The 19,171-nt window shown below is 26.6% G+C and overlaps 1 protein-coding gene across 1 annotated transcript; it reads left to right on the top strand.

Annotated features, from left to right (window-relative positions):
- Positions 1 to 10,089: 10,089 nt before the first annotated feature.
- LOC113863083 lies at positions 10,090 to 11,853 on the top strand. The gene is made up of 2 exons (XM_027496498.1): positions 10,090 to 10,754; positions 10,788 to 11,853. The coding sequence occupies exons 1-2, from the start codon at positions 10,211 to 10,213 to the stop codon at positions 11,498 to 11,500; spliced, it is 1,257 nt and encodes a 418-aa protein (XP_027352299.1). The 5' UTR covers positions 10,090 to 10,210; the 3' UTR covers positions 11,501 to 11,853.
- The last annotated feature ends 7,318 nt before the right edge of the window (positions 11,854 to 19,171 follow it).

The raw sequence follows: 19,171 nt of genomic DNA, 5'->3' as shown, positions 1-19,171 counted from the left end.
AAAAAAGGTGATTACTGCACTGAGACCATTTTTATTTGCTAGGAGTATTTTGACCAAATAATTGTACAAAAAGAAAAAAATTGAAAATTTTCACTCACTGTTGAAGGAAAAGAGAAACACTTGGAGGGGAACAAAGAAAAAGAGCACTGGCAAATCGCCCTAAGATTATAGCCCTCAAACGTGCTTAAATATAATATAACACCTTTCCACATTCTCAAGTAATGGTTTATAATTTTCCTCTAAGAAGTGCTTATTTGGTCGGTTTCAAACCCACATGAGTGACCAATTTGACTTAGTGGCCACATAAACGGCGCAAACAGATCATCAAATTGTGCAAATGCTTTGCACGTCACAAACACATTCAGCACAAAGTGCACCAAAAATTTTCAATTAGAGGATAGAGGAAGGAACAGAAAGTTATGGCAATTAGCTGTCAACTGGTTAAAATAACCTAAGAGGTTGAAAATTTCTTGTTGGTGAAGGTTGTCAATGAAGCAGCCATTGGATGCACATGGCCACAAATTTTAGTTACTACAACCCATAAGATTCCTTTTTTATGTTTTACTTCACTTTACAATTCACGCCTCGTTCTAATCCGAATGTTGATAATCATTGATTTTTTTTATCTCACGACCTGATATGATATACTTATTATAGTTACTTATTAGAAAAATGATTTTATGCAAGTTATTTGGAGGAATTTTTAATTTGCCCCACTAATTTTATTCAATTCTCTATTGAACAGTTACAATCAATTTGGCCATCGTTATTGAATTAGAAGTATTTTTTTATTTCAATCATTTTTTATAAAAGAAAATATCAAATAACTTATTAAATTAATTTTTCAGATTGAATATATTATATAATTATTTTTTATATTTTTAATTTTTATGTTGATTTTTAACTTTATTAAATAACACTTATTTATTTTTTAAGATAAAATTATAGTAAAAATAAAAATAAAATAAATAAATTTTCTGTAGAGTTAGAGACTAATAATAATTTTAAAACTCATTGTCCATACATTGTGTTGATTGAATTATATACTTTAATTTTTCAGATTTATTTATTCATTTTTAATGTTCTTAACATTTATTTTAACTTTTTAAGACAAAATAATAATAAATTAGAATAAATGTTTTTTTTTAAGAAGTTAGAGACTAATGTTAATTTTAAAATTCATTATCTATACATTGTGTTCATTGAACTTTTTATGTCCTACAGAACATGAAATCATAAATACCTTGGTCAGCTCGACAGGTGTTTCTGTTAGGAATTTTAACACTTATTATTTAAAGTATAATTCCTTCTGAATTTTTTATTTGTCTACTTAAAAAGATTAATATCGATTAAAGGAATGCAGATTGTTAATTTTCCAATGAAATTTTTACTATTATTTCTCTACAATTTACACTACACGTGTCAAATATTTAAATTTAGGTAAAAAGAAAAGAATAATTAAAAAGCTAGTCATTAATGATCTTGAACTTCTAATAAATAGATAAATAAAAAAATTTATTTTAAAAGTGAATAGATATAAAAGATGCAGCAAATCCTTAAATAAACGAATTAATAAACATAGATATAAATATAGATATAGGTATATAACTCAGCTATTCTATCTAGTTCTATCACTTCATAGTTCATCAGTTAAATCTACTGTATCTTTTCTTAGCCTTTTTATCTTGTGCAGGAGGAGAAAAAATTCGTGCAACTTCCTTAACACAATCACTAAGAACAATACCCTTTGATACATACCTTATGAACCTCGACTTGAGTGATTAAATTTAGAATTTGTGTTAACCTAAACTCTTAAAGTTGAGATTGATCTTATGTAAATAAAAAAATTGTATGAAAAAGTACATCATTAATACTAATTTAAGCTGGTTCAACATTCAAGAGCCTTATATGAATAATTAAACTGTTTTGAACCATTTTTAATGAAATTTATCAAATGAAAAAATATATCATGTGTGGACTAAAGATGAACAAATTATAGGGTAGCAGGTTGGTTAAAAGGGAGCAACAAGGCTACAAGTATTGCTTTCCAAAGGAACCACCGACACAGGGACGCAAGCTTGAGTGAATATTTATGAGTAGTACTGTTGCAGAAGAAAGTGTAGAGGACTTGGTTGTCCCTGTTAGCACGTGTGCTTCTCTTCCCGGAACCTTCCAATGGCACCTATTTATGGAACAAAATCCCATGATGCGTAGAGATTTGGGACCCTCCACCTTTCCTACCATATAAGTAACTATACCTCCTAATTCACTCCTTCCCAACCATCCTCGTATAAGCCCACACTAGCAATTAATTACAATCATCATTCATTATAATCTCCTCGATCTAAAAGTACATATTACATTTGTTAATTCAATGTCACACAGTAATATAACATGCAATTGCATCATTAGTAACAGCCATTTTGAAATCTTGCTGCTTTTGTTTTTAGATTAATATTCATATTAAAAGTTCAATTTGAACGAGTGTAGAAAGCTGGAGTCAAAATGTTTATTTATTTCTAGAAAGTACTGTTAAAATGTGATGTTCATTGTATTTTGATACAAGTATAAATTATGTTTATTAATTTAACCAAATATGCTATTAGTATTTATCACATGTCAACAGTGTTGTATATCTAAGAATTCAACGAAAAAAAATGCAGATCTAATGATGATGGAACATGATTATAAAAAAGACACACAGTAGCTGTTTGTATGCATATTGTAATAGAGTTAATGAAATTTTCAAAATAATTTATGTGAAAGTATTTTTGTTATACATGTTAGTAAATCGTCCCATAACCTTAGATGAAGAGATCCCAGACAAAAAAAATCCATGGATGAAGATATGCTTTTGTCGGAGCAAAAATCTGATAATAACTAATTTTTTTAACACAAAAAAAATATGTTTTATTGTTATCTTACCTGAAAAGAACCATCATAATAATAATAATAATAATAATAATAATAATAATAATAATAATAATATCTTAATGTTATATTTAAGTAAAAGATGAAATAAAAATAATAATATAAAAATAGAGTAAAAAATTGTGTTATTTAGATAAAAATAAAAAAATCCCTTATTTTGGCATGAGTAAAAAATAAAAATTTGTTAATAATAATTAAAATAATTTAATAAAAAATTAAAAAAAATTGTTATAGCTTTTTGATAAAATTTATTTTATATTTTTATTATATAAAATTTATCTAATAACAAAATTAAAAAAAAAAAAACTTATCTCCTTCCTTTCATTTTTTTTCCAACTTAGAGAAAAAACTAATTTTAGGGAATCCTACTCATTTTATTTTTCTCTTCTTATTTTCCTTTCTTACATCTTAATACAAAAATTAGAGTACTTTTTTTTCATTTTAAAAACAGTTTTTTTTTCCTCTCTATCTCTTCTCAATTCTCTCCATCCTCTGTTTCCTTTCGTAACCAAACTGATCGTAAATTTCTTCCCTTATATATATATATATATATATATATATATATATATATATATATATATATATATATATATATATATATATATTATGCCTTATACATATACATACCCACATGACCATATCTGCTTTGTTGGGTATTTTACTACACTTTTTTAACTGATCAATATACATCTGTCCTCGTGTTTCATGTAACTATTATATTATTGTTGGATCTTTCAATTATACATAATACTATTACATGAATAGTATTTTAGTCATCATATGATTTTGGACTACTGTTAAATTAAAATTAAAAAAAAAAAAAAAGGATTCTTCTGTACACAGGCAGTGACTCAGTATATATAAAGCTTTCAAACAGAAAGACTAGTTACATTTTATGATTTTATCAAATTCATATTCATATAATTAATTTATATTCCAATTTTAATGCTTTATCAATATTTTTTTTCTACATGATTAATTCTAAAAATCACAACTAAAAACATTCTCATACCCTCTATATAACGTATAATTGACAATTTTTACCATCTTACAAAACCTGTTTGAGGATTTGTATAAATTCTACAATAATTAAACTAATATAAATACAAATCTATATTATATGTAATCCATACTCATGATCGATCAAAAGCCATAGTTATCTCCTACCAATGGTATAAAAACTAAAGCAACACTAGGGTTCTAGAGCTCGTTGGTGTGCATGAGGAATGGGGTTGAGGATCCGTCGCTGAATTTTCCAATTATGAATTAAGGATTGATTGTGCGAGCTATCATCAAAGATTCAAAAATGAAAGACGCACAACAGTTCATAGCATAGGAGCTTTAATACCAAGCGAAAATTGAGCTCAACAAAATATTAACAATTCTTATTACTAAAACTTGTATAGAAGGTCCTAATATACATGTTAAATTACTGCTACCAATACGATTAACTAACTACATTTATCAAGCTTGACCAAATGTGATTTGTTGATTTCATAAGAAGTTTATAAATTTTGTGATACTAAAAATCAGAATATACTGTATTTATTTTTGCATATTTCTATCAAACTGTGTGATACACAATATTTAAATAGTTTGATGTTAGTATATGTTTATTTAAAAATTTGCATAAAGTATTATTGAATATGTGTGAAATTCAAATGTGAAAAAAAGGAATAGAGAAAAGTTGTAATTGTGTAGTTTTACAGTAATATGAACAATTTAACTATAGTAAAATAATATTCTCTTTGATAACGGCATATTAAATGTTAGTGAAATATTTAATTTTATTAAGTATTGTTCTTGGAAATGACTTACAACAAAATCTCTAAGAAGCTCAACTGTATATGTAAATTAGATTAATAATTTTTTGATATGTATTATTAATTTTTCTAGAGATATAATAAGTTAAAAAAAAATTCTTGTATTCTTAATTTTTTTTTAAGAAAACGTTGATTCAAATTACATTTATCAAAACTTGATATTTAGAAAAAACCCTGTTTGGTAAAAAAAAAAAAACAATTTTAATTCTTTAAATATTGTACTGAAAATACTAGTTATTACTTAGTTAAACAATTTTCTCTTAATTATGCCGTCTTTGCTCTTTTTTTGTTACAAAATTAAGAGGAAAAGAATTTCATTTTAAAGTTAAAAAAATATACAAGTTTCAGAAGTTTTGTTTTTTGGTTAAAAAATACATAAATAATTAATGATTTAGAGATAAACCAATAAATCACAAGTAAAAAATGGACCTAAAAACACAGTACTAATGTTTTATATGCATATTACAAACACGTCCTATTTTGTCGGCAGGAAAAATAGACAGTCTATTTCTTCTAATTTTGATCATATAATAGCATACATTTGGTATTTACTGTGGGGACACACTCACCGAACACATAATATTTGTTTTTTTTTTTTTTACTAAAATTCGAATATTTACCATTGTCATTATAAACGTGTTTTTGCAAATTTATATCTAAACAATATTATTTGTTAGGTTCTGTTTTGATACATCATTTATATGGGGACAATGATGTTATTTATAACAATTTTTACACATATAGATATTCCCGTTAAACAATCATGACAAAAAATCTATAGATGTAAATGTGCATATTTTCTTGGTAGGGTTTTTGATTGAATCGGAGTAAAATTGAATTGTGACAGCTGTTAACGGAGATTCTCATAGAAAAGTCTAGTTAATATTTAACCTCGAGGAGATTTAAAATTACTTTTTAAAATACACTTTTAGTTATTAATTAAAATTTATTAGAAATTATAAAATATTAAAAATATTAAATTAAAAAATAAAAAATAAACATTATTTTTAACTAATAAATAAAAAATAATAAAAACTTAAGTAAATATTCATAAGTAAAAAAAATTTATAAAAAAATATAGTTATTATATTAAAATTATAAAAAAATAATAAATATTTTTTAATAAAATTTTATTATTAATAATTATTTATTCTCAACACTAAAAATTTAACAAAATTTTTATTTTATTTTTAATTTTTAACTTAGTTTCTATTTTCAGATTGACTAGTATTAAAGTAATTAGAGGAGTTGATATTATCTGCAGTTTGAAAAAAATTAACAACATTCAATTTTAATCATGAAAATCACCATAATTTTAATTTTAAAATTGAAATTAAAGACTTTGTGGATCCAAAATTCTAAATTTCTTTACCAACAAAAAATAAACTGCTAGTAAGTGAAAGGAGCAAAATAAACAACGTGCTATATTTCCTCTCTTTAAAAAAATATGAAAATGTTTTTTTAAAAACAATTTTTATAATATTTTTTCAATAAAGAAAGACATAAAAATATAAAATAAAAGAGATAATATGATAAATAAAAATAATAATAAATCATAAAAAGTATTATATATTTTAAAATAAAAATAATAGTGTTACAGGTAGAAAATTATGTGAGGAAGATGAATGTGACTATTCATACATTCATTTTCAGTTGTGTGACTTTGGTTTTGGGTAGTTAAAATTTATTGCTTTGAGCTTGTTTATGTTTCTGAGTGTTTGGAACAGTTCTGAGCATTCAATGTTCTGATTCCCGGATTCATCACACCCTGCTCAACCCTGTACTTTTAATTTTCAACCATACAATCATTTATGGTCAATGCACACAGTTCTCTTTTTTTTTTAATCTTATTTTCCACATAAATCAATGTCATGAGCCGATAAAAGTCTAAAGTTATATTTATTTATAAATCTAAGATAAATACTAGTTATTATCTTTTTAGCTATTTTTTTATTTCTATCCAGTATTTAAATACTTTGCTTATTTTTTTGAAAAATAAATACTTTACATACTTAACATAAAGTGAAAAAAAATAATAGTAAGAATTATATTAACAAATTTAAAATATTTTTAATACAAATAAAAAACAATTATATTGACATGCGTATTATTCTTTTAAGTAAACAAATAACAAAACAGAGATAATAGCATAATAATTATAAAAAAAAATTATCGTCAAATTAGTACTTTAAAAATTTAAATCATCATTGTATTATTCCTTCAACAATTTTATCATCAAATTATTTTATAAAAAATATAAAATGTCACCACTTCAGTTCAAATAAAAAAATTACAATGGTAAAAATTAATTAATTACACTAAATTTAATGATATATTCCTTCTGCTTCTTATTATAAAAAAAAAAAGACTAAATTATTAAGATTAAAAAAATAGTTAAATATGTTATATTTTTTTATAAATATAAATTTTATTCTAAAAATATCTATGATATTAAATAATATAGTTAGTAATTTATATATTTAATAATACCAATAAAAGAAGGATGTAAATTTTTTTTAACAATTAATGTATCTTGAATCTATTATTTGTTTTTTAAAAAAATTTATTTTATTTTTTATAAAAAAAATTAGAGAGAGTATAATCTTTGTAAATTAAATTTAAAATTTTTTCATATTAACCTTTTATAAAGGACTAAAGTGACAAAAAAATTATATAAGACTAATCCTTGTATTTATTTTTATCTGTTATATTATAAGAAAGTAATTTTTTATCAGTCATTTTTAAAGTTTTAAAAATTATTTAATTTTTTATTAATTAATTCCTTGACTTAAAATAAGTGAAGAATAATTAATAAAATAGAAAATTTAATATAAAATAAATATTTAATCTATACTTTAATTCATATATAAAATCTAAAAGTAACCTATAAAAAGTAAACCAAGTTAGTAATTTGATGATATTAACACAATGTTTTAGAACTAATTTTAAGTATTCAAAAGTAATAAAATATTATTAAAATACAAAAGTGTGATAAATATTTTATTCTATTTTTGTACACTTCTAAATGCTTAAAATTAATTTTAAAGACTGTCAGTAGATACAATTATTAAATTTTTGAAACATTAATTTGGTGACAACTGTGTTTTAGAAAATTTCTCTAAAAATATGGAAGAATTAATTTAAATTAAAAAATTAAAAAATTAGTGTGGAATTGTATAAAACTTTTTTAAATTTCTAAAAAAATATATAATTAAAAAATATTAATTAAAATTATTACATCAATCATGAGAATAAAAGTAAAAATTATCTTTTAATTTATATAAAAACACTAAATATAAAAAAAATTACCTTTCATTTTTTATAAGAAATAAAAAACTAAAATACTAATATTAAAAAATAATTAAATCAGTTATATTTTTTTTATAAATATAAATTTTATATCAAATATACGGATAATACTAAATGATGTAATTATTGTATTATAAATATATATTTAATAATAATGAATAATATAATTTTTTTAATATATTTTAAATTTATTATATATTTTTATAATTAAAATTTAAAAAATTTTCATTTTGTTGTTTATAAAAACGACGGAAAGGAAATATTAAATAAGGAGCCACGACATTAACACTTTGTTTAACACGTATAACTGGTCAACTTAAAAACACAAATTAATACCAACAAGCATCACACATCTTAACGCTAACATTTTTGCATCCTCTTCAGTAATGGGTCCCAAATATTTAGTACCCGCACCCAAAGTTTCCCCACAAAGCACATATTTAATATTGGAGGGTCAAATGTGGAATTTTCTTTTTCAAAAACATTTTGGAGTTTATTTGTCAATGAATAGTTGATTAGTTAAAGTTTTAACAAAATATCTAAAAGTTATTAAGCTAACTTTGAATTATTAATATTTATAATATTTTTTTAAACTAATTAATGAATATAAAATAACAAAAAAATACATATCATTACAATTTTTCTATTTTATCTAGTAGGTAAGAATATATTTGTAAGGAATTGTAATGTTAGAGCTCACAAAATTTTTGGTTTTAAAATTGAACGTTTTATTAAAGATTAAAATAAACACCATAAATAATCTGATTCTTAAAAAAGAAACAGTAGTTTTAATGTTTTATCGTGTTATTTCCATACTAATACATAAAATAATATTTCATCTAATATTCCATAATAAAACACTAATTTTTTTAATATCAGAGATGAAAAAAACAGTAGTATATTATAAATTATGAGATCATATCTTATTTTAAGCAGTATTTGAAAAATAATTTTAAGTTGGTAAGATATATAAGTTGCTTTATCAAATATCTTAATTATGGTAAAATAAATTTATGTTTTCTTTTTAATTAACAATTTTATTGATCATCAAATAACTTATAATTTTAACTGACATGAGTAGTTAAACACAAATTTTATTTAAAAAACTTATTGTTTTTAACTTTTGTATTAAAGTATGGTTAAATCATAACATTCAAGAATATTTTATTCATCGAATTTAACTTAAAAATAAATTTTTATGCTTATAAATTATAAAATTTATTAAATGACTTTAATTTAAAAATTAAAATTCTTATAATATTATATGTATTGGTAATAAAAGTACCTAAGATTCGACTAAAAGAATTAATAAAAAATTATTATAGGCTACAATAAGATATATTAAAATTTACAGTAAAAGTAGGTTAGTAATAATTTTGTTTTATAAAGTCAATAACGTTATTCTAATATTATTTATTGAAAACATTGTTTGATGTTATTAGATTATAATTAAACGATTGAATTATAGTTATTTAACACACTATTTGGTAAAATTAAGAAAAAGCTTGTAATTGATAAGTTTAAGTTAGGTTAAACTTATAGTTTATAACTAACTGAAATGAATTAAATCAGAACATAGTAAAGTTATTTTGTATGCATAAAATTTATTTAATATGTTAAAGGTAAAAAAATAATTATTAAAAAGTAACTTTCAATAACTTAAATGTTACTTGAAATAATTAATAATAAATGTTTTTAAAAATATAAACTTATTTTCTCAACCTATAAACTCTTTATTTATTTATTTTATTGATGGAACAATTGTTCATTAACTCCCTTAAAATGTATTAAAAATTTTAAAAAAATCACATGAGTAATATTTGTATCAACAAAAATTACTTGATTAAATAATATTTTTATGAAGTATCAAATGAAAGAGTATATGTTTATCATGACAATAATATAAAAGATATTTAATAATTAGAAAAAGTGAATATTTTTGTTGAAAAAGTGACAGGGCATGTCTTGCAGGAAATGGCTAATAAAAAAAGGTGGAGTGAGTGTGGTTTCATGTGTGTGAAGCAAATGACCCAACAGCCTCCAAGTCCCCCCTTTCAGAAGCACAGCACTAAGCATTTGAAGCAATGGAACCGGAAATATAGAACAACCGTCGCTGCACTCTCTCAAAACACAGAGAAGAATCAGAAATGACAAAACCAAACTCTTGCAACAAAGGTGGCATGGGCATGCTCCTAGTCTTATTCCCCCAAGACAACAAATCCACCATTGCCGACAAACCCAAACTCAATTTCCCCACTCCATCAAAATCCCTTCTCTCCAAAGCACAATCCACAGTCTCAATCTGCGCACTTCTTCTCTTCACCACCCTCCTCCTCTTCACCCTCTCCGCTATCCCCAACACCCCTCCCACCATTCACACACCCCTTTCTCACACCCACCATTTCGCGCTTCACCGCATGGGCACTCTCTACCGCAGAGGCACCACTTCCATGAACACCCTCATCGTCTGCCATGTCTCAGACGATACCCCCCTCGACCATTTCCGCTTCTTCCTTAGACTCCTCCACAGGTCCTCCCTCACCGCCTCATCCGACGTCGTTTTCATCTTCCCCTCTCCCCCCTCCACTTCCAAATTCGCCCCCATCATTCGCCAAGAGAATCACGCATTCTCTTCGCTTCTCCACTCCCATTTCAACTCCACGCGCCCCAAATCCACCTTCGACCCTAACCGTTTTCTCTTCAAGGAAGCACAGGTGGGAGGAGAACCCGTTTGGGGCAGTAAAATTCGAGCCAATTTAAGTAACCGCCACTCGCTGAGTTATGGATCCGTGCTGAGTTTCGACGCCACTGAACTCGACCCGGAGAACTCGCTCGCCGGGTTTCTCGACCGCGTTCCACTCACTCTCAGAAGGTGGGCGTGTTATCCCATGTTACTCGGCCGAGTTAGGCGCAATTTCAAGCACGTTCTGCTCGTGGACGTTAAAAACGTGGTGATTTTTAAAGACCCGCTCGGGCGAGTCCGGAATCGGAGCCCCGACTCGGTTTTTCTTTTCGCCAAAGCAGAGAAGCGTAGCAGAAAGAGTCAGTTGACTCAGTCAACTCAGCGCCCGGTTCTCTCCGCCGTTGTCATGGGCGGCGCTCGCGGCGTTCGGAGGTTGTCCAACATTATGGCGGTGGAGATCGTGCGTGCCGCGACTCAGCACAAGAAGAAGAAGAACCCGGTGTCCGAGTCGGTGGTTCTGAGTCAACTCGTCGGCGATGAGTTTATTTTGAAGAGTAAAAACGTTAATTTGATCGCATCCGCCGAGTCAATACCCGAGGCGAGTTCACTCGCTGCACACAACTCAGGTGCTTCCACGTCATTTTCTAGTTATGCAATAATTCAACGTGGTGTGAATAATCACGACCTTAATTATGTCATCAAGAAGCAAATATGTTCGTCCGAGGTGGATTCTTCTGTCTATAGAGATTGTTAACACTTAGAATAATAAATCACGGAGAAAAAAATAAGAAGAAAATTCATATTATTATTTTTTATTATAAAGTTTTCGCCCTAGTCTGACCAATTTTGTTCCCACTAGTGTATATATTCATCTTGGAATTACATTTTTGTATTGTTCAATGAAAAAGTTATGGACCAGTGTGTTCAATGTTCATGTGTGAAAATATGAATGGAGCTGACAGAAGATTTGACCATGCAAGAGATGCAGCCACCACGGAGCATTGCATTGCAATATTCTCTACTAAATAATATTTGGTCAGGGTGTAATACAATCAGAACATGTTTAATTTATTTTTTCCTCTATAGTCATTTAAATAATTTGTTTTTGGACCTTGATTTGCGGCACTTGTATTTATTTATTTATCCATAATTGAATTATGCAATATCATATTAGTTGTTTCAACCAAAGGTAAAAAGAACTTGAAGTAAAGTTTTGGAGAGGTGAGGGTGAACAGGCATTGATTGGTGCATGTGCTTGTGGTCTTTTTGGCTCCAGCAAAGTACGCGTTAGCAATAAACATATAACAAATATTTTCAAAATTCCAGCTCCTAAAGCAGAAAGGGTACGAAAACGTGCTTATTACGCGGCTCTGTTTTTTGGCTTTGCCAAGTAAACGAGGGCTTTTACTTCGTGCGGCGTAAAAGCAGTTATTTTGGCTTTAGTTTAATCGTGAACGTGATTGATTTCTGCATTCCTCATTTGATTTATAGTAATTAATAAATAGAGACGTGGATGAATTAGGAAAGATGAGAAGTGTGCATTTCAATGTGTTTCAGCTTGTTACTCCCAAATATAGTTCCTTTCTCCTTTCGTTAAAATGGCTGCAAAATTGAGGGGATCTTAGTCGTTGACTTTTATACCTGTTATGGTAGCTTGCAAATAAGGCTACTCTCTACAGACATCTTTTTTTTTTTTTTTTTTAATTTCAAAGGTGTTGGTTGAAGAATTAATTAATAAATTTTTATTAAAAATATATGCAACTTTTGTCTTTTTTAATGAGTTTTTATTTTGATTTTTTAACTAGTGTTTTAAGGGAAATTATTTAAATAAATTCTTTTAATTAGGCGATCTATGCACGGTGAGTGTGAGATGTACCCTAATAGTAGATACATGTGAGACGAAGCCTGGTCTATGGCGCACGCCTGAAAAGGGATGCACTAATCCGCACACTCGAGTAATTGTTGATACTGCTCAACAAAGTGCGTTTTGCATAGTCTAGAAACCTTAAATTAGGATTTGAACAGAATATGATTCTTAGAACATTTGTTCAAAATTATAATCCATGATACTAAATATTCCAATCATAAACTTGAATGGCCGTTGACAAAACAAAAACCTTAATGGCCTAATCACACAGATTACCCGAAATTCGCTTCCATCTTTTTAAAAAGGAACGTCCATTATATTCTACACTAACCTGTTTTATGGTTCTTGATTTTACGTACAAAAATGTTTATTTGCATTGGTATATATCTTCATTCTTTTGCCTAATCCTTTTGATAATACTTGGATAATGGACCTCCTTAATCATTGACATAACGTTGATCTTTATCTTCAAATAATGATCAAAACAAGAGTGAATCACGTAGCAAACTCTACATGTAAGACAAGCCGCAAGCCACACTTTGTTTTGTAGTTATTGTTGACATTGCTTTTCTCCCGTATTGTTTTCCGAAAGAGGTGTTTGTTTTCTCACTTTGGAAAGTAAAAAACAATCAAATTTTTGTTGAAAGAAAAATGCAGTTCAATGTGCCATTGCGCCTATAATTTATGCAGACACACTAGCGAATTCATCATAACGACTTGAAAACGTGAGAATGTTAAATTTACAATTTCTTTGGGTATAATACCCAAAATGGTGTCCGAGTAACATTTTCTTTGTAGTTTTTAACAAGCTTATGTGGTTAGTTCTTGGCTTAATGTGAATAGAAGGAAACGGATTGAGGGAGTAAAGTATTGGTTGAAATTTTTACTTTGGTGCTGACCAAATGCTCCATCATCTTTCCTTTCCCTTTCCACGGCGAAAACCAATTAGCCAATAATTAGTCACCGACACCAATAATGGGGTAGCTGCTCGTTGCAGCGCCATTGATATAACAAGATATCGAAATTCTTATATATAGACATATACTCAAATTAGAAATTCACATGCGTAAAGCTGTGAAGGTTATATTAGAAACACACTTATTCAAAAAGATTTTATATTTAATTGCTGATTTGAGTGTAAGTTTTGTCCACCTAATTTATTTCTCCCACAGGATATTAGCTTCTTTTTCTCTCTCTTTTTTGACCATTTTTTTCTTAGTGTTTAAGAAAGACGATTGATCCATTTCAAAGAGATGATTAATATAGGATAAGGAAGAGGCATGGACGATTTTTGAATCTTGAGCTGCAAACGATCCATTCCTAGTGTGAAACACATAATATGAGCAAGCATAACGACATTTTATATTTATAAGTTATACCCACTTATTTCTCATATTTTTCATTCAAGTCAATGAATAATATACATTGGTCCCACTATAACGTTGTTTATTTTAATGGTTTACGTTGTAATCACACACAGTTTGTTTGGGTGTCTTTTCCCTGTGAACAAAGGCATGTATACTACAAGGAAGAGCTGTGCATATGGGTAGGACACTCGAGCTTTTTGGGTCATGGAAAGAAGTAAAAGAGGAAAAAAAATAAAAATAGAAAAGTAAAATTAAGAGAAAATGAGTAAAAGTGACATGTATTTTTAATTTGTTGAAATTGAGAGAAATAAAACATAAGTAAAAAAGAAAATTGAATATTCTCTATGTCTATTTGGTTGGGGAGGGTCAAAGACAATTAGAAGCCTAGTAATCCAATGTTTTTTTTTTTCCACAACCGACAGAATTCTAGCTTTTAGCGAGATCTACAATGTTTTATTCCATCTTCTCTCAATTCTCTCCTGTTCCAAATAGTAGACATTTCTTTTCACAATTATTTTTTCCTTTTCCTCTTTCTCTCCTAAATTACTACAACCGAAGGTTAGACAGAGTCCTAGAAAAATATATTTATGTTGTTAAGAAATTCACTTATCAGGAATTCAGGAAAAAAAGAGAAATTGAATATTTTCCAAGTAAATCTATAGTTTACTATTAATTGTTAATTTAAGTAAACTTATAAAAAAATCTTTAAAAGAGAAAAAAGTTAATATAAAAAAAAATATTTTTTTAAATTAAAAATAAATTATTTATTTAAATAGAGAAGTTAAATGAGAGAACTTAAAATAATAATTTAACTCATAAAACGAGAATAATTTATTTTATTATTTAATTTTTTTTACTTTTATCAATACTTATTAAAATTTTTTATCTAAATAATATATTATTATTATTATTATTATTATTATTATTATTATTATATGCTCAGCATTCTAAGACAGAAGTGGGTTACTAATATCAATTTAATATATATGAGAAATTTCAATAGACAATATTATCGGACAATTGTTATCAGTTTTGTTAGGAGTAAAAAGATGAGTAATTGATTTTTCATAAGTTTTGTTTTATCCTTCCTTCTCTCTGTCCATTTAAAAATATTAAAATAACATATATAAAGATTTAAAATCGTTTTATTTTTATTTTTATCTTCAACGTTAACCGATGTTGTCATATTAATCCTTATTAAATAGACAGAACATAAGCTTTTGACCTACTTTTATCAATCAAGTTACATATCTCTATGAATCGTCCACGTTAGCTCTTTGTCAGAGACTAATGGGACTAATGAAAAATAGATTAATAGTGAGTTGATTTTGTGTTTCTTTAATTTATTGACTAATATACATGATAGTGAAATATCAAAATTATTTGATTATAAAATTTTATGGCTGGTTTTGTAAACTTAAAAAGTTAAAAATAGATATAAAATGAGAATTTGTAAACTAATTAACTTAAATAAGTACTTCTTTAGAAAGCTAGATAAAATTTGCCTACGATGTAAACATTTATTAGACAGTCCTTGACTAGTTGATTATGAGTATGATAGTGTACTAGGGTACGTGGATATCGTTAAGTACTTGAGCTGTTATAACTTAGGAGAGCCATACACGAAGAAACCTTGGTGGCTCCAAGTCCATAATTCAATATATATTTCCTTTTTGACGTTGATCACTTGTAAGATTTCTTCATGTTCGTCCCATCGTTTCTGTCAAATGCAAAAGTTTAATTTTGTCTAACCTTAAATTAATGGAAATCTTCTTATCTCATTGCACTTATTTTAAAATCTAGAACGCATTTAATAGAACATTGGATTTTCCATATTTCCTATTCTTGAGAACTTGTGTAGCCTAATCAAAAATGCTTGCGTGTTAATAGAAGTCTCAATCTAAATAAGACGTGATAAATTGGCAAACCATATACACGACACCAAAAAAAAAAAAAAAACACGTACAAAACTACCGGACAAACGTTACATATATAAATGAAAGAACCTATTTATTATTATTCCTTGACAACAATTTACTAAAATCAGCATTGGCTGTGTTGTGTTTCCCCGAACAGGTAAAGGAATTTAATTAGTCAATTCCAAAGGATATGAGCTTCTGGGTTTCAAATTCCTTGGTCACTGTTCCTCTCACTGAACTTTCAAATTTTCAAGCATAATGCGTACTCAAGAATATTTACTTGATAGAATTAAATTAATTTATTATTATTAGTTTTCATGAAGTTAAAGTGTTCATAAGAAAATATCATAATCTGAGGTCATAAAATTGCCAAATTATTCTAATAATAACTCTGATATACCTTTTTTTTGGGACTAATTAACCATACATTTCAATTTTCGGTTGCGTGGGCTACTAGATTTAATAAGCTTGTTTTATTTATATAATTAAGTTTTTGTTGGTTACTATAAGTCCCTTAAAATATTTCACCGTTGCAAGCACGTAAACTTTTTTGTAAAGGCAAAATGGGTTTAAAGTTTAATTAAAACTTTGGGTATCCTCTAAGTACTACCCGTGGGAGCATAAATCCAAACAAAAGGCAAAGTGCGTACAAGTTTTCCTAAAGTTAATTTAATTAATTACAGAGAATTTCGTTTTTTTGTACGTAACAAACTCGATCGATCTCTCTTTACGGTGATTTTATGAGTACCACAGATTGAATGGTAATTTAATTACTCGTGCACTTACACAGTGCTTGAATTAATGAATGCTTTTCAAAACACAGGCAACTTGTTGCCTATTTATTGATATCGAGGCTGTGTTTCTGAAATAAAAAATTACTATTTCAATTCAACTATCTGGGATACATTATTTCACGTGAAATGTTAATTTCTTAGTTATGATTTATTAATGAAATTGAGGACTATCTTCCACAAGAAAATAAATTTGAGAATTTCTGAGCAAATTCTGCCGCAATTGAAAAGTTTTAGAAAAATATTAAACTAATATTTACTTGATTAAATTTTTTAAATAATAATTAACTATTGTAACCAAAACTATTGTTTTGACTAAAACTATTGTTTTTTGTACACTTTGCTGTGTATATATGTCACGAGCTTATGAATGGGTCATTATAGTATTGAATGTTATGGTTAAACGTGTAAGAGCAATAATTAGGATAGATTCATGCAGATATTGAGCTTCTCACGGGTGGCTCATGAAGCTTAATGATAACTCTTTTTGAACGCATGGGAAGTTAGCAACATGTGATGAAAAATTCAGCTTCAACAAGTGAACCCCTGCAAGTGTTGTAGGCCACGTAACTCTTCTCATTTAATTCAGCAAAAGCACTCTCATCGCTATGCTTATGTTGCCAACTTCAATTTTAAAGCACCGTTTGGTGGATTCAACGAAATGTGGCGTTGTGCGTATCGAATTCATAAAGGCATATTAAAAGCACCCAAGTTCATCACAAGTTAAGGGACCAATGACGTACATATGATGGCTAAAGGCAAGTTTGAAATATTGGAAACCTTAATTAAATTTTTCTTTTTTTTTAAATACAGTTTTTTATTTGATTATTTTAAAAAATTAAATCAATCCCTCAAAAAAAGTTTCTATTAAGTGATTTTCCTGTGGTTTTTGTTTTTAATTTGGTTTATCCAAATATGCTATGACTTTTTCTTTTGATATCTTTAAACGTCACCATTCTTGACAGAATAATTATTTGATATTAAAAATATGTTACAGACAATTTATTAAAAAATTGAAAATAAGAACCTAAGGGCTTGTTTGTTTTCTCTTCTTGAATAGAGTTTTTTTTATTAAAAATAAAAAATAATAAATCTTGTTTGTTAATATAAGTTTTAAAAATTATTTTTTATTTTCAGTTTTTAAAACTAAAAAACAGAATTACTATTTAGGTGTTTTTGTTTTATTTTTCTGTTTCTCTTTCTATGACTAACAAAAATTTAACTAAAAATAGTTTTAAAAACTAATTTATCAAACAATTTTTATTTTTTCTAAAAATTATTTTATAAAATTATTTTAAAATTTCATTTTTAAAAATTGAAAATCAAAATTAAATCTAACAAGCCCTAAATAAAATGATATTTTGTTAAAATGTCTTTGACACACAGTAGAGTTAAATTCTATAAATAATAAATTTAGACTTAATTAAATAATTAGTCTTAAAGTTTTTATTTTTTATTTTAATCCTTGTAAAAATTTATTTGACTTTAGTTTCTATATTTAATAAAAAATACATAATTTTAGTTTCTAATATTCTTCGTCAGATTAAATTGTATGTTTTTTTAAGAGATAAAATTGAATAAAATTTTTAAAAGAATTAAAACCAAAAATAGTAAAATTTTTAAAAGCTAATTAATTATTTAATTAAGCCAATTTTTATTATAGATTAAAATTTAATGTTATCAATATATTAATTTTTATAAAATTTTATGATTTTAGTAGAAATTTACATACACAGATTTTTATTTATACCCTTAAACATATTTGATAATTATATTACAATTTTATAAACAATTAAAGACTTGTCCTTAATAGAATGTTTGACAAAAATCGATAATACAATAACATAAATTGACTAAAAATAAAGAAGAAATTAAAGATGAAGATTGAACGCAGAATTAATGCATGAACTTGTTTTTTTTTTTTTTGTTTTTTATAATTAACATGGGCATCGGTAAGTTAATTTTCTTTGAATGCAGTTAATTTTTGTCTAAAGTAAAATATCACGTTGTGTTTAGATCTAAAGGTTTAAGATTAGTTGCCTTCTCACGGTTCATAGTTACCACTGCCCGAAAACAATTTATATATAATATTGAGTTTAACCTTTTATTAAATAGTTTCACCACACGTATGTGAACATAATATAGTCAATTACAAGCAAAAAATATAATATAGTCAATTAACTAAAGATTAAAATATTTTTTTAGTTTTTATGTTAAAATATGTACACACAAAGTATAATTATTTGGAATAATATCTAATATCCTAAAAGAACCAAAACCTAAATAGAATAAAATTATAAGAAGTAAAACTAAAACAAAATAACATTATATGGATCAAAATCTAAGGAATAAAACTATAATTCTAAAGTATAAAAGATTAGAACTAAAACTAAAATAAATTATAAAAGACAAAAAATGTTATCAAAACGTTAATTAAATTACTGAGTAATGTGGGTCATACTAGTCTTTTATAAAATATTG

This window comes from Abrus precatorius, unplaced genomic scaffold (assembly GCF_003935025.1).
Source record: "Abrus precatorius isolate BTA unplaced genomic scaffold, Abrus_2018 Scaffold3, whole genome shotgun sequence".
Taxonomy (NCBI): domain Eukaryota; kingdom Viridiplantae; phylum Streptophyta; class Magnoliopsida; order Fabales; family Fabaceae; genus Abrus; species Abrus precatorius.
Note: the sequence above shows the minus strand (reverse complement) of the source record. Positions and strands in the feature narration are given on the sequence as shown.